Source organism: Poecilia reticulata, linkage group LG15, assembly GCF_000633615.1.
Source record: "Poecilia reticulata strain Guanapo linkage group LG15, Guppy_female_1.0+MT, whole genome shotgun sequence".
NCBI lineage: Eukaryota > Metazoa > Chordata > Actinopteri > Cyprinodontiformes > Poeciliidae > Poecilia > Poecilia reticulata.
The window spans coordinates 6,060,903-6,076,653 of NC_024345.1; the positions used below are offsets into that span (position 1 = coordinate 6,060,903).

A 15,751-nucleotide genomic window follows, 5' to 3' on the forward strand; every position below is an offset into this window, starting at 1 on the left:
TGGATGGATGGATGGATGGATGGATGGATGGATGGATGGATGGATGGATGGATGGATGGATGGATGGATGGATGGATGGATGGATGGATGGATGGGACTTAATTACTGCTCTGAGTTTCTTCTTGTGGATCAACATTGTTAGACTATTTTTCAGACTTCTGTTCTCCCAACCCAGAAATGGATATAGACCAGAGGATACTTAGCAACCCCGAACAGGAGCACTTAGTTTACATACTTTAGATCAACATTAGATTATTTTTCTTCTTTTGCTCTTTCCTTTGGTTTGTTATTGTTTGTATTTCCTTTTAATTCATGTAAAGCACTTTGAATTGCCTTGTTGCTGAAAATGTGCTATATAAATTACCTTACCTTACAGCCACTGTTTTTTATGAGTCGGTATACTCCAGTGAACGATTAATTACTTGATGATTATTCCCATAATCAACTCCTAAAGATTAATTGTTTCAGCCCGGACTCTAACCCTTCATCAAAGTGTGAAAGTATCAGAAAAGCAGTTTGGACTGACCGAAGCTCAGCTGTCGGCTCTCGCAGAACTCTGTGTACTGAGCTGGATCCATGTTTCGAGTGTGTCGCTCCAAACGCTGAATACACACACAGCAAACAACAGTGTCATCATCTTCATCGTCCTTTATGTTACCGAAACACTGATTATTTCATGGTGACCTCTGACCTCCATCCTCTCCTGTTTGACTGGGTCAACTTCCTGTTTCTCAGCCAATGAAAGGAATTCTCCAGTTTGGTCCATCCATACCAGGAAGTCCTGGGCCAGTCGCTGCCGGCGCTGATTCCCCCCGGCAGCCAGACCCCCTGAGCAGCAAACAGACTTAGTGAATCAAAGATAAATATCAAAGATAGTAATGTGATCAAGGATGTATGGTTTTGTTTACCTGGCTCCTGCTGCACATCTTCTTCCTCTAGATTTTTTAATAGTTTGGATTTGTAATCCCTAAACTGAAGATATTTTAACACTCGTGCCAGCTTCCTCTGGTCAACACACATTCAGACAAAAACAGTCAAAAAAAAAAGATCTTTACTCTACAAGGTTACTTTTAAAGGGGAGGTATTTTTCAGACACAAAGTTACATTTTATTAAACAGTCAAATAACTATGTCACCTTCAGTTGTCATAAAAATGATCAAAGTATTACAAAAAAAAGTTACATTCTAATTTAACCCCTTGAAAGTGGGCCTCCGTGTCTTTAAAAGCTGCTTTTTCTGAAACTCCACCTTCAGGAAGTCATCACAACATGGCTTCTCTATTAACCCTTTAACAACAGTTTTATCAATGTTTCACTGAGAAGTAGCTCAGCTCCTTCAGGTGTTTGTTATTTGCTGCTGGTTAGTTTGAAGGAGCAGAACCTTGGAAACTGTCGCTCTGAGGAGGAGATGTGCCTCGAATGTGGGGCCAAGTCCACCCATGCATTTTGCACAGCTGAATGGTTGCCACGGAGATTAAATTCAATTGTCAAACATACATGGAAGAATCAAGGCAACACTCTAGGCATGTTACTGGTGAGGGAATAACATTAGAACATGATGTAAAGACGGGCCCTTTAAAACACATGGTTTCGTGAGGTGAGCATTTCCTCTACCTTGTCTCTCCTCATCAGGAACAGGATGTCCTCAGCTGAAATTACCCTTGAACCTCGAAGGGCGGCGCCCTCACAGGCCTGATGCAGCTGTTTCACAAATTAAAACCATCAATTAAAACACATTTTTGTAATTAAAAAGCGTTGTGGTGTCTTTGGTGTTACCATGTTGATGAGCTGTGTGTGTACGATGTCCTCTACGAGGGCTGCAGTTTCATACAGAGGCCTGCGGGCGTCTCCCAGAGCAAACCTGAAACGCAACAAAGTATTAGTTCTCTGAAGCAGAAGCATATTTTTATTTTTATTACTCATATAGACAGAATTTTGTCTATTGTTAAAACAATCATAAATCAACTTTCCTGTCACTGGAGACTATTCAAAGAAATTATTAAAGTTTAAAAGCCACTTCCTTTCTTCTTGTTTTTTTATCAAATTTTAAAAACACATTGGGTTTTTTTTTATCATCAATAATAACTCATTAACTTAAACATGAAAGATTGTATTGAAATGATCAAAACAGTGAGATTTTTGTAGAACAGGGATCTGTAAATCTTAACAGGTCCTAAAACATAAACAGAGTCGTTCAGGACTGAGTTTTTATAAGACCGTCTCTAATTTCTGGGACACCCAAGTCTGTTGTTGAGTAACGGTTCAAGTTACCACAAATTTAATATGAATGCAGAGACCTGGTTAATTAATGAGAAATCTTTTTCTTTCTCGTATCTAACATTTTATTTGTCTGTAAAAATGTCACCCTAAAAAATAAAGAAGTGTCCCTCAGCTTCAGCTGCTTGAGCTCAGATACCAGATTTGCTGGGAGCCACACAAAACTAGAGCAGCACAATACTGGAAAATCTTACGATGGCAATGAGGAAGATGAGGAATATCCTCCCTTCCTCATCTGTGCTTCCAGTTCCTCTGTGGCATCGTTAGTGTCTGGTGTGACAATCTGATGTCTTTGCCCAGCTGGCTAAGCATTACATTAGAATGTCAGATGAAAGTTTGGAATATTGGGAATATATTAGCCAACAATTATTGCACTTCAAGCAGTCCTTTGCAAATAAAAATATTTTGCACGCTGAAATTGTGATGCAACACATTTGTGATACATTGAGCAGCCCTGCACTAAACCATCGATAGGACTGCAAACGGTCATAACCTCTAACTGGTTTTCCTCCAGCTCCGTCCATCTTCCCAACAACTCTGACCAGCATCTCTGTACCAGGCTCTACACTAAACAGCAGAAAATAATAAAAGCCATGTTTGCTTTTAATCCTAATGCCATGCTATCTTGTTGTACTATTAACATGGTGACATGTGAAGAGGTTTCAGGGATGTGACTCTTTCTGCAAGGCCAACATTTCATCGTCATCCACAACCTGAACACAACTCAACACAAACATAAAGGATGAAGGTTGAAAAATGGGCTAAATAGCCTCCTACTCTCCTGTTCTATCAGCACAAATATTGATAAATTATTATTTTTTCCAGAAACAAAAGACTATGCTCTTCCAAATGATTTCTGATTATGTTCCTCTACCAGGCCATATTCGTTCCCAGCCTGTATAGTTTTGTGCCGTTTCCTTTCAGTCGTGGCAGTTCTGACTGAATTATGTTCAGGACACCATTTGCATGGACAAACAAATTAAAAAAGTGCAACAATGGATTCTCCTCAAAGTCTCAGCTTGGACAAAAACAGAGCTTTGCAAATATTCCCACACACACTCCAGGTCGAAAGGCCACACACACAGTTTGACCACAATTTGGTCAAACCTCAATTTGCATCCAGATAGGCCACTTCCATTCTGACAGACCAACCTGAAGCCACATCCTCAACCTCTTTCCTTCTCCCCACCGACCCCCCCCCCATCACTTACACCCCCTCCCACTGCTGTGTCCCCTCTCTGATTGGCTGGCTGTGGGCGTCAGTCACCCAGGTGAGAGCAGTTCTGGTTTGGGGTTGCGGACGGCTCTGGCCTCAGGTTCCATCGCCGGCTCCAGGCAGAGGGAGCGTTTCAGGTTTTGGGGTTTGTTTGGGTTTATTTGGGTTTGGGCCTCTCTGACCACCAGAACCACTCTGCTGCAAACACCAGGTGAGCGTCTGTACATGCACTCAATATAATTTATTAAGAAGACAGCGCAGGCAAAGCAAACATTTATAATATTTATATTGTTTACGCAAAAAAAAAAGTTTTATTTACACAAGCAGATAAAAAGTGTAAATTAAGAAAATGTGTCATTAGAATATTAAATTTAACAAACTAAGTCTAATTTTTTTCAGCTACTTCAATGACTAAATCTAAAATATACCATACAATATATTTCAATTTTCCAGAACCTGCTAAACAAACGGTATTTTCTTCTTCACTGTTTGTGCTTGTTAGTTCAATTGAAGAACATATGTAGAAAGATATGATTTAGAAAAAGTAAAAAATTGTGTTTGCTACATAGAATTGGATATGTTTATTGAGAAGTGTATGTATTATTTGAACTATTGACATACATAACCAACACATTTGTTTGACAGGGTTTCTACAGATTTCACTGAATCAAGTTTAAGACATTTTAACATTATGAATGAAATTTAAGACCATGCCATGCCATTTCTGTCATGGCATTTCTGTACCATGACAGATATGCATAAAAGAAAATTGCATATTTTGCAATGTTCTCTACAGCTTTAACTAGCACAGGGCCCAGTGACAACAATGAACGCCATCCAGCCAACTGCCCATAAATTTGCTCTTATCCATAAAACGTAACAACCTATTTAGCTATCAAAGGTTTAATAGCAGCTAGTTAGTGGTAGCCTCAACTGAGTCGCATTGAAGATGTGCCTGACAGAAAAGTCCTGTGAGAAAGAAAAACTTCATAGAATATACAGGATTAAACAGTGCTGCTACATCAAAATTTAAGATTTGTGATTGATGTATTTAAGGGCAATTTTTCCTCTCTTTTTAAATTAATTTAAGATATTTTAAGGCCTTAATTTTAGGTACATAAACTTAAGACTTTTCAGGATGAGCGGGCAGCCTGGTTTAAACTAAAAATGAAGAAAAAGTTTCAAAGACAAACATATTCACTTTATCTTGAAAACTTAAAAACAAAATAAATAAAAGCTTTTGACCTAAACTTGAAGCTATTTTGTTCAACTACATTTTGGAAATTATCATTGTTGGAATAATTGTTATGCTTTCAATCCACTGTGATCAGTTGTACAAGTCAAATCAATGAAGCTTGATTTATGCTCGAAGTGTATACAGCGCTGCACAGTCAAGTTACGTCATTTCAACAACTATGCCCCCTCCGTGCGGTCCAAATTTTCCGCAATGCGCATCTGTGAACTGTCAGTGTAGCTGACAGTTCTGGAAAACAAGGCGGACGAGCAAGAACTCCTCCTGGCGGAGATTCACAAAGACAGACATCTTAATGATTCAGCCGATAAAGACAATAATTCTACCACCCTCAAACGTGTCGCCTTGTTGCTACTAACAACTTTTTTTCTTGGGAACACCAGACGACCATCAACATTATCACATAACCATGTATCAAAGTGAAGAACTGAGGACTGTATTTAGCTCTGTGACAACATTAACCAAAATATTACCCAGTTTGATTATTACTGTGGCTTTTTTTCTTTAATTCAACAGATTTTCATGGCTTCCAACAGTCTGTTCAGCAGCAGTAGTCCCATGCTGTTCTGGGGTGAGACGTTTTATTTTACTCCCTGCGTGCGGGTGTGCGTGCGTGTGTGCGTGCGTGCGTGCGTCATACATCATGCTCTGCAGCTCTGGAATGAAGCTGGTTCTGGAAGCTGGGCGCTCTTTAGAACTGGAGGTGACTGAGCCGGCCATGACGTCACTCCTACCCACCAACACCTGGGGACACAGAAACACACAGGTTAACCAACCAGAACCAGAATTGACTCGCACAGAAATTCAAAGATTCAAATGCTAGTAGAAGAATAGAAATAGAATAAACAACTTTTATTGTCTCACAGGGAGTTTCAGCCGCAGGCTACATAGGTACGCAAAAGACCAAAAAGTGTTAACAAATGTTAAAACAATAATATACTGTGCAAGCTTTGAGTGTAGTGACCAGCTTAGCATAACAAACTATATATAACCTACTTTTGTTTTCCCAAACAAAGTTAGTGTTTCACAAATCATAAACTGTGTTTTCTTTCCCCTCCATAACTTCACCAACTTCCTCGTGCCAACCATGAAACCTGTTTTCTCTTGAGTTGTTGGTTCAGTGTTCGTATTTTTGGGTCACTTCCTTTCTGAAAGAACTCTGGCTGAGACAAAAGCCTAAAACAACAAGATAGCAGAAAAGCTGTGAGGTGAATAAACACACAAGCAGACAGAAGGAGGAGGGACAGGTGCTGTGACCGCACTAACTTCCCCCCGGCAGGACAATCTGAATAATAATGCAGCGCAGTTCCCTCCTATTCAAACACTGCGGCGAGCGACACACAACACAGAAAACAAAGCAGAAAGGAGCAGTAAGAGGGGAACTGAAGACATGGAGAGAAAAGAAGTCAATAAAAGTCTCACCGCAGATTAGCAGAAACATTCAGCTGGAGCTGCAAAGTGTTGATTTTTCCTGATTCGAAGTATATTTTGACGCGGAATGATGACGCTGTGGCCCGCTGTGGTGATGGGAAATGTAGTTTTTCTCTTCATTATCCATGTAGCCTAGCGGTTCTCAACGTGGGCGGTACCGGGGGCGTTCAGAGGACGGCAGGGGGCGCTGGCGGACATTTTTACAAAAGGGGGGCGCTGGGATGCCTTTGGGGAGCGTTTGGTCGAAGGTAAACTTTACACCTTAAATGCACAACAATGCCAGTTTAGACTTTGAGCAACTTGGTAAAATTGTATTGTGTAACATTAAATCATGCTTGGCTGCAACTGTATCGATGGCAGCTCTTCTTCTTCTATTAGCTTCTTGGTGCAGCTCCGTTCTCCTGCTACTGGTAGCTAAAATCACGATACCCTCACTGTGTATCCCTCTGAAAAATGAACCCATTTAAATAAAGAAATAAAGAAATCCCTCCATGGGTGATACCACGATAGAGAGCGTTCATTTTATAGCGTTAACACGGTGCTGTAAGAGGTCCRGTATGAAACGGGGGTGATAGAACAACACAGCACTTTTAAATTTCAACAATCAGAATGCAGAAATTGTTTCCGTTGTTTTAAAAGGTTTATGTCAGTCTGCCTTTTCCCCATCGATACGTTTCCCGACCGCCCTGCACCTTAGGGAATAAAAAAAAAGACGCGCACATTGCGCAAAACTCTGAAACAGGAGAAGCGGGACATAAAACGGAGCGACGAACTAGATGTGAATTATGGCATAAAAACAGAGAATCTGACGCTGAACAGTGAAAAAATCAACACATGATGTGAAACATGACGATTAGGCGGCGCAGCAGGTGATGAGTGAAGATTACTGATGGTCAATAAATGATAAAATAAATCTAGCAACAGAAAAAAACCTAAAGTGGACATAGCAATAAACCAAGAGAGGATAATACTAATCAAAGGAAACTAAATGGAAATGAATGAAGAACAAAAGGCAAGAATAAACTAAGAAACTAAAGTAAATACAGAGGAATAAACTGGTATGGCAAGACCTTTCGAGCAATAATTAATACAGAGGACTGTATGGCAAGAATAAACAGACACTATTTCCAGATAAAAGATAAAATAATATTGTTGAAATGCCATGGGTTTGTTGAGACCACATCTAGTACTGAGAATAAATATATCTTACAGACCATAACAGTAAAGAACTTATCACTTTTATGTTTTTAATTAGATTTTATATATTTATTTCTTCAATGGTGCAGTTGGTAGAGGTTCTGGGTTCGATTCCCGGGCCCGGTCTTTCTGCATGGAGTTTGCATGTTCTCCCTGTACATGCGTGGGTTTTCTCCGGGTACTCCGGTTTCCTCCCACAGTCCACAAACATGACTGGTTAAGTGGCCTCTCCAAATTGCCCCTAGGTGTGAGTGTGTGTGTGCATGGTTGTCTCTGTGTTGCCCTGCGACAGACTGGCGACCTGTCCAGGGTGACCCCGCCTCTCGTCCAGTATGCTAGCTGGAGATAGGCACCAGCAATCCTCCTGACCCTGTCCCCTTGAGGGACAAGGGTGTAAGAAAATGGATGGATAGATGGATATTTCTTCAATATTATTTTTTATGTCAGTGTTAATGTCATGAGGCTGATGACTCTATGACACTTTGAATTTGACTCATTAGGATTTGATTAAGAACCAGATTTGTTCGTTGTAATTTCTGTCCAGTAAAACTATTAATCTATAAATCAATAGACAGGTTTATATAAAGATATAATCCATGTTTCTGTCTCATATTTGTATGGCATTAAAAGGACCTGGAACTTTTATTTTTCCACTGAAAGCTCTGGTTTGAACAATAAATGCCATGTGGGTGAAGTTTTATGGATGATACTCTGATGTCCCATTCTCCTGAAGGCAGCACAGAGCTGCACCACCAGAAACTGACAAACACTGAAGAGAAGAAGAGTTATGATTAATGTAGTTACAGTTCTATCCATGTTTTAATGTTGCAGAGCTCAGTTGTTTGCAAATAGATCAAAGTTTAAACTGGCATGTTGAACATCTTTTATCTGGTCATTTTGTGGAAGATTTAACAACTAGAAAATGACACAAAATAAGAATATTTTTTCCACTCTGATTGGCTGTTAGGCCTACCGATTTTAAGTTGAATGTTCATTGCATTTTTCTTAGACGCCTGTGAAAATAATTTCTATTCTTATGGCTTTTTTGTTCTCTGGGAAATTATTTGTGATGATAAATTCAGAAACAAGCATAAAAATCAAAACATCTACAATAGTGATAGTTATATTAATAATAAAATAATAGTCAGTGCAAAGTAGCCTACAGATTCTTTGGTGGGGGGCGGAGAGGGACCTGGATAAAGGCTGGGGGGGCGCTGGGCTGAAAAAGGTTGAGAAACACTGATGTAGCCAATATATTACAGGTTACAGAAAAGCCACAATCAAGTTGCTATATCCCACATTACACACTAACTTTGTGGTCACTTTGGTGGTACTTAGCAAGTTATGGTTATTCACCTACTGCAGTATTGTTCCTGGAGGTAAAAAGAAAAAGGAAATAGAATAGAATAGAATTCAACTTTATTGCCATTGCACCGTCACAAGTACAAAGCAACGAAATGTAGTTTGCATCTATCCAGAAGTGCTATACAGGATATAAATATGTATTTACATGTGTACAAAGGTGGTTACAAAAATGAAATGTTCAGTATAAATATAATATAATATAAATAAATAAAATATGGGAGCTATATGCACATATGCAGATTATTCAGATTATACAGAATATACAGAAATGTTAGGAATAAATTGTATACGTATTAGTAGATTTACAATACAAGATAGATAATGGCAGATAAAATTTCTAGATTATATAGAATAGAATATAACTACTTTATTCATCCCGGACAGGAAATTACTGTATATACAGATTATATACAGATTATGTATGAGTGTGAGGACAATCCGTATGTTATTGTTGTATGGGGGGATGGGGGGGTACAGTCCTTATAGTTGTGTCAGGAGGCATTCAGGAGCGTGACAGCTGTGGGAAAGAAGCTGTTCCGATGCCTGGTGGTTCTGGTCCGTAGGCTTCTGTAACGCCTCCCAGAGGGCAGGAGGGAGAAGAGTGTGTGTGCGGGGGGAGTGAAGTCCTTGGTGATTTTCCCAGCCCTTTTCAGACACCTCTTCCTGTAGATGTCCTTGATGGCAGGGAGCTGTGCCCCGGCGATGTGCTGGGCAGTTTTCACCACCCTCTGCAGCGCCTTCCGGTCGGAGGCAGAGCAGTTCCCATACCAAATGCAGTTGGTGAGGATGCTCTCGATGGTGCAGTGGTAGAAGTTCGTGATGATCTCTGAGGACAGGTGGTTCTTTCTCAGGGTCCTCATGAAGAAGAGGCGCTGATGCACCTTCTTGATGAGTTTGGAGCAGCTGATCGTCCAGGTCAGATCCTCGGAGATGTGGACTCCCAGGAACTTAAAGCTATCCACACGCTCCACCTCTGTCCCTTTGATGTGGAAGGGTGGGTGTAGGTCAGCGTTCCTCCTGAAGTCCACAATGAGCTCCTTGGTCTTCTCTGTGTTCAGCTGCAGGTTGTTTTTGTCGCACCATTCAGCCAGACGGTCCACCTCCTCCCTGTAGGCGGCCTCATCGTTGTSTCYGATGAGGYCGAWCACCGTGGTGTCATCTGCAAACTTGATGATGGCGTTTGAGCCATGGACAGGTYTGCAGTCGTAGGTGAGGATGGASTAGAGGAAGGGACTCATCACACAGCCTTGTGGCACTYCGGTGTTTATGATGATGGTGGATGAGAAGTGGTTATCTAGCCAGACATGTTGGGGTCGACTGGTCAGGAAGTCGAGCAGCCAGTTGCACATGAGTGAACTGATGCCTAGGTCTGTGAGTTTGGTAATGAGTTGTGATGGAATGACAGTGTTAAATGCTGAACTAAAGCCAGGGTGTTACATAGGAAGCACAAACAAAATGAAAAGCAAATATATAAATAAAAAGTTAACTCAGAAAGATGTTAAAGTGAGAGCACATATCCATTGTCTTAATGGTTTTTCTATTTATTTGAATACTGGAGAGATGTAGTATATTGTTTGAATTCCTCTTTAAAGGCTGAAAAACAAGGTTTCTGATTTGAGAATTTAGATTTATGTGTATGATATTTTGCGACTAATGAAATTAGGTTGATAATATAAAAATGTTTTGTTTTATTAGTGGTATAAGAGAAGAATCCAAACAACATATTTATATAAGTGAGGGAAAAGTCATCAATAATTGTTTGGGAAGTAAACATACAAATATCTTGCCAGAAAATACATGAGAAATAGCATGACCAGAATAAGTGACGGAGATCTTCTTCATAGAGTTGGCAGAATGAACAATTTGTGTCAATGTCTTTTTGTAGGAAGAAAAAACTTACTAAAAACGATGGATTATCTTAAAAGACACTTCTTTGATCTTATTAATAATTAAATATTTAGATGGAAGACACCAGATTTTTTTCCAGTTCAGGTTGGGGGCAAAGTTATTCCAATAAGAGATAAAACATTAGGAACAGAGACGATGTCCTTCTGGAATAAGGCTCGTACATCACTGTTGTTCTTTCACTTTCTTGTGGAAAAACAGATTTGACCAACATTAGTGACAGCAGGGTCTAGACCTGCTGGAATCAGAACAGAAGTTACAGAAGATATAAGAAGCATTATAACATCAGACGGGATGGCATCAAAAACAAGTGCATATTCCTTTGGTGGTACGGGGAGATCAAACTTTTCTAGAAGTTCAGAATAAGACACTAAGACACCATCAGGACTAAAAAGCTGCTGAACTAAGATTATTCTATGTTCAAACCAATTTTCCACGAATAAAGATTTAAGTTTGTACAGAATCTCTCCATTGTTCCAAATATAATATCGATGGGGTGAAAAACTGTGCTTGTAAATTAGAGACCAGGAAAATTATCAAATGAACTATTTGATAGGTTAGCTGGTTGGTTGACTTAATTGTTGATTTGTTAAATAAAAGCAGTATGGATGGCTAAATTGGTTAAATGAATGTGTCGGTTGGTGGGTTGATTGAGTTGTTGGTCAATCAACCCCTGGTGTGTGGCAGCCTTGCTTCTGTCAGTCACCATGAGTGTGTGCATGAATGACTGCAGCGTTTAGCACATTTGGGTCCTCTGGACATGATAAGATGCTATACAAGTAGCATCTTGTATAAATAGCATCTTAGTAGCATCTTGTATAAATGATACTAAATGATCATTTAGTATCATTTATACTAAATGATTGAAACCAGCGGCATGAAATTCCCAAATTTTAATGAAACAAAGAATGCTTTAAAACATTTGTCATATTTCTAATTTATTACATGAAAGCAGAAAAAGTCAAGTCAAACTTGTCTCTGTATCCTCTTCAGATACTGTGGGAAAATGCCGGCAGGTTCCATCACCTAAACCTCACCAACCAGAAGAGCAGGAGGTGAGAGCGCCGTTGCAGCAGCATGGCTCATCATGCCAGAGAGGCTTGGTGCAAACTGACAGCCCAAACTTCCTCTGCAGCATCCTGCCACAGCACTGGAGATGCAACAAGACCCTGCCAAGAGCTTTCACTGTGAGCAACCAACCTACTAACTTTTCCCTAAGTCTCTGCTTTAGTTCAGTTTGAAAGGTCATTAAAGATTTCAGAGGTATGTCTGAAGCTTTTGGGAATCTGTGTTTTTACATCTTGCAGGTAGTTGCTCTGGGTAATGACGTGCCAGATGGCGTGGTTGTGACAGTGATGGCTGGCAATGATGACAACTGCAGCGCCGAGCTACGCAATGCCACAACGACAATGAAGCAAGGTTATGCCCACTTCAACGATCTGCGGTTCATTGGTCGCAGTGGCAGAGGTACACCACTCACCTCATGATATTCATAAGATGAAACTGTTGTCCTGGACTGGTGGATCACTGAGGTCCAGGCTAGGTTCCAACCTCTATATCTTGTTTATTACAGACATGCATAGTGTCAACATCTGACAAAATTATTCTGGTTGATTAATTTCAAGCCAGTAAATGCCTAATTCGCAGTTTACATTTTCTTTTTTTTATTTTACTTTTTTGCAATATTTCAAAAGTTTGCTTAATATTCTCATGACAGTTTAGATGGAAACATAGCTCCAGTCAGATAAAGTGTCAAAACAGAATCCTGCTATTAAGTTTCACCTTAAGTTGTCTGTGAGCTTCTTGTATTCATTGATATGTTTTGCCCTTTTAGGTAAAACGTTCACGCTGTCGATCAACGTTCTGACCTCTCCTCCTCAAATAGCCACTGTACACAGAGCCATTAAGATCACTGTGGATGGACCTCGTCTCCCGAGACGTTAGTAAACCCTAGGAAGAAATATCCAAAGGTTTAATCTTGTACTATCAGAGTTTTTGATGAGTTTTGTTTTATGTTTTATCAGGTCAGAGACAGAAGGAGATGAAATCAGGAATATTCCGGCCTCCCAGCAGTATCGGCAGTACTGCCCCATTAGGTATCGGATGTTTAAATAATTATCTTGATCTCAGTCAAAATATGCAAAATTATAGTCAAAAGTTTTACATTTAAATGGTCTGTAATTAAACATCAAGTGACTTAGATGGTTAAGTAAGATCGGGATATCTGGAGCAAAAAGGAAGTTAATTGTTTTTCCTAATGAGATTCTAAAGGGGCCAAAATTGAGTTTTCTTTTCTTGTCTTGGAAAATGTATCAAATATGCAAGAGTTGTGGGCAGTCGAGGCGTCCTAGCAAAATGACATGATCAAACAGATTATTGAAAAGAAAGATCAAATTGTACATCTTATTGTAATGGTATTGTTGAACAAAAGGGAAAATATCCATTGCTCCAAGTGAAATATAACAATGTAAAACAATGAGATAGATCAGGGCACCATAAAATATATAACATTAACAACTGTTCTTTTTATGTTAATTACTTGTCAACTACTCTTACAAAATGTCAAATGTTCTTTGTTCACCTACTCTGGTAGACAATTGATTTATGAAGCACTTTTAAACCAAATGCCAATGACCAAAGGCTTGAATGTATGATGGAAGACAATAAAATAAAATAGTACAAAATAAAATAAAACCAAGAAAAAGAAGTAGTATAATGGATCATTTTTCTTAGCTTCAAAGTTGTCCAAATCCATCCAAGGGTAGTTAAGAATACCACTAGGTCCAAAGATAAATTCTTAAGTCTATTTTCATTATGATATTAATGAGTATCATAATACCACACCCTTTATTTCAATCTCTGACACTTTCACACAGTGCTTCAGGTGAAAATGGACCAGTGTTCATGCAGATCAGAATATTATTTGCATAGCAGCTGATCAAAACATTTCATCAGGAATATCTAAATGAAAGTGTGATGAAAAAAGTTGGAAAGCAGATCCTGAATCATGTTTTTAGTCATAATTGTTGAAAACTTTCTGAATAAACTAATTTATTTGGCTTGACTTTTTTTTTGTATTCAGACCGCAGATCATTTTCCTCCTCCTTGTGGAGCAACGAATCATCATTTCTTGGTCAGGTGACATCTCTGACGTCCTCCTTCACTTCAGCTCCCAGACTGCACCACCTGCCCACTGTCCCCTTCTCCGCCCACGCCCCTCCATACAGCTCCTACCTGTCCTCTGCTCCATCTGTTCCCCCTCCGCTAAGCCACAGCAGCAGTTTCTACTACGGGTCGAACCAACCGATCCAAAGCACAGGGGAGGACCGCAGCGTTGCTACAGCTATGGCCAATTACATGGAAGGGGCGTGTCTTACTATGAGAGGGGAGGAGCCTGTCTGGAGGCCTTACTGATGACAACAGACGCATTTAAACAGTGTTTTATTTCATTTTTACACATGTATTGTCTTGTTTGTTTGTTGTACTATTATTGTACTATTATTTTATATTAACATTTTAATTAAATTATTATCCCCTCAAATTTTATTTAAAAAAATAAATAAATAAACCCAAAGTTATTTTACTAATAAATCAGAATAGTAACTGTAAACAGGATTACTAATTTAGTCGAAAGTTACAATCACATAAATATGAAATCCCAAATCATCATGTGAGAATCAGAACCTCTTAAACATTTTGAGCTTACAGTGAAAAAGCTCAGGCCAGACCAAATGCACCACAGAGGAGCACAACAACAGGCCAAAGCTCATTTTTGGAATATGCCCTGAAGTGTCCTCATGTCCCAGTCATGGAGATCTCCTGGATCAGATGAGAAAAATGTTCATGCCTTAGTGATCAGATGTGTTTTTAGCTACATTAAAATGAACTATATTTATAGAGCTTGTCAATCACTTGAAGGGGAAATGTCATTAGCTTTTTTTATAAAGCTAAGAGATTTCATTTCTAAGCCTTTTCTTTTTGCTCATTGTTTGAGACAGACAGGATGCTGCTTTTGATTAGTCATGTGCTAAAACATTTAAACATCTCTAACCTGGGCAAAGGAAGTGTCAACATTTCATTAAGTAGCCTATTTATAAATTAATCATTATTAAAAGGAAATAATAATCAGTATTTTTGATGTATTGATGAATTTCTAAGTTAAAATGTAATCAATGTTACTTGTGTTAACGCTTCATTTTATTTCCAGTTTTTCACTCTGATGAGCACATTCTGAATTTCACTTCCATCAAAACAAGATTTTCAGTGACGATGATGCATTCAGTGATGCATTATAATAAAATAGAATGGCAGGGTAAAAACTGTAAAAACATTGTAGAGAATAAAAATAAAAACTTCTGGCTCGTTATATTCTCTTATCCTGCTGGACTCAATGATTCTATGCGTGGAAACAAAAGCCACACAGAGATGACAGTCAACGCTCCACATCACACATTTTCAGAGTTTATTCTAACATTTAAAAGTATAAAATCACATCAACAACACAGACACTTCATACACACGAAAACAGACATTCATTCAGCTGAGACAAATAGAAAAGAAGAAAGAAACAAAGAAAGGAAGGCAAAGACGTCTTTGGAGAATTGCAAAAGCAAATCTAGTTTGTTCCTCACGTCCAACAAATTTTTATAGTAAAAGCGTATTCTTGTCTTTATTCAAATAAGGCGTATCTTTGCTCATCCAACCAGCAGCTGTCTCTGACCCTCTTAAAAGTTAGAAACTCCCTACAATTTGTTTTCAAGATCAAACACCATTTGTCACCATTATCTAAACAAAGTGGAAGCAGAGCTTCTCCTCCACTGGCCTGAACTCAGGATGTTTTATGGTTTTTCACAGATCAGTGTGAAGCTGGAACTTCTTCTGATTGTTTCCCACACAGACAAAGGGCAGATCAGAAGATCTAGCAGGCCATCTGCTGTAACTACAGGTAACATAAAGATTAGTCCAATAACTATAATTAGGCTATTTCAATCAAGACATGTTGCTAACAACTAGGAGAGATTACAAATGAGATTATGTGTTTTACAGATATTCTATTTTGCATTCAGTTTTAAACCAGCTGTTTAAATCTTATCAAGATGGTCAAAAGGTT

At 39.1% G+C, this 15,751-nt stretch overlaps 2 protein-coding genes across 2 annotated transcripts in view; one reads left to right on the plus strand and one right to left on the minus strand.

Moving 5' to 3' along the window:
- Positions 1-6,091, minus strand: part of supt3h (SPT3 homolog, SAGA and STAGA complex component) — an 11,505-nt gene extending 5,414 nt beyond the window's left edge. The window contains exons 1-7 of the mRNA XM_008429061.2: positions 5,740-6,091; positions 5,384-5,487; positions 1,775-1,859; positions 1,613-1,699; positions 909-1,005; positions 692-828; positions 527-602 (exon numbers count right to left, since the gene is read on the minus strand). Of these exons, the coding sequence (XP_008427283.1) occupies positions 527-602; positions 692-828; positions 909-1,005; positions 1,613-1,699; positions 1,775-1,859; positions 5,384-5,487; positions 5,740-5,832 (679 nt within the window). The 5' untranslated portion in view covers positions 5,833-6,091. The remainder of the gene's footprint in view (positions 1-526; positions 603-691; positions 829-908; positions 1,006-1,612; positions 1,700-1,774; positions 1,860-5,383; positions 5,488-5,739) is intronic.
- Positions 6,092-6,394: 303 nt separating this feature from the next.
- Positions 6,395-14,132, plus strand: runx2a (RUNX family transcription factor 2a; the record flags this gene model as incomplete). The annotated part of the gene is made up of 6 exons (XM_017308887.1): positions 6,395-6,422; positions 11,635-11,828; positions 11,949-12,108; positions 12,476-12,580; positions 12,666-12,737; positions 13,724-14,132. Coding segments are annotated over 6 exons (891 nt in total), but the record flags the coding sequence as incomplete, so codon positions are not given.
- Positions 14,133-15,751: the final 1,619 nt, after the last annotated feature.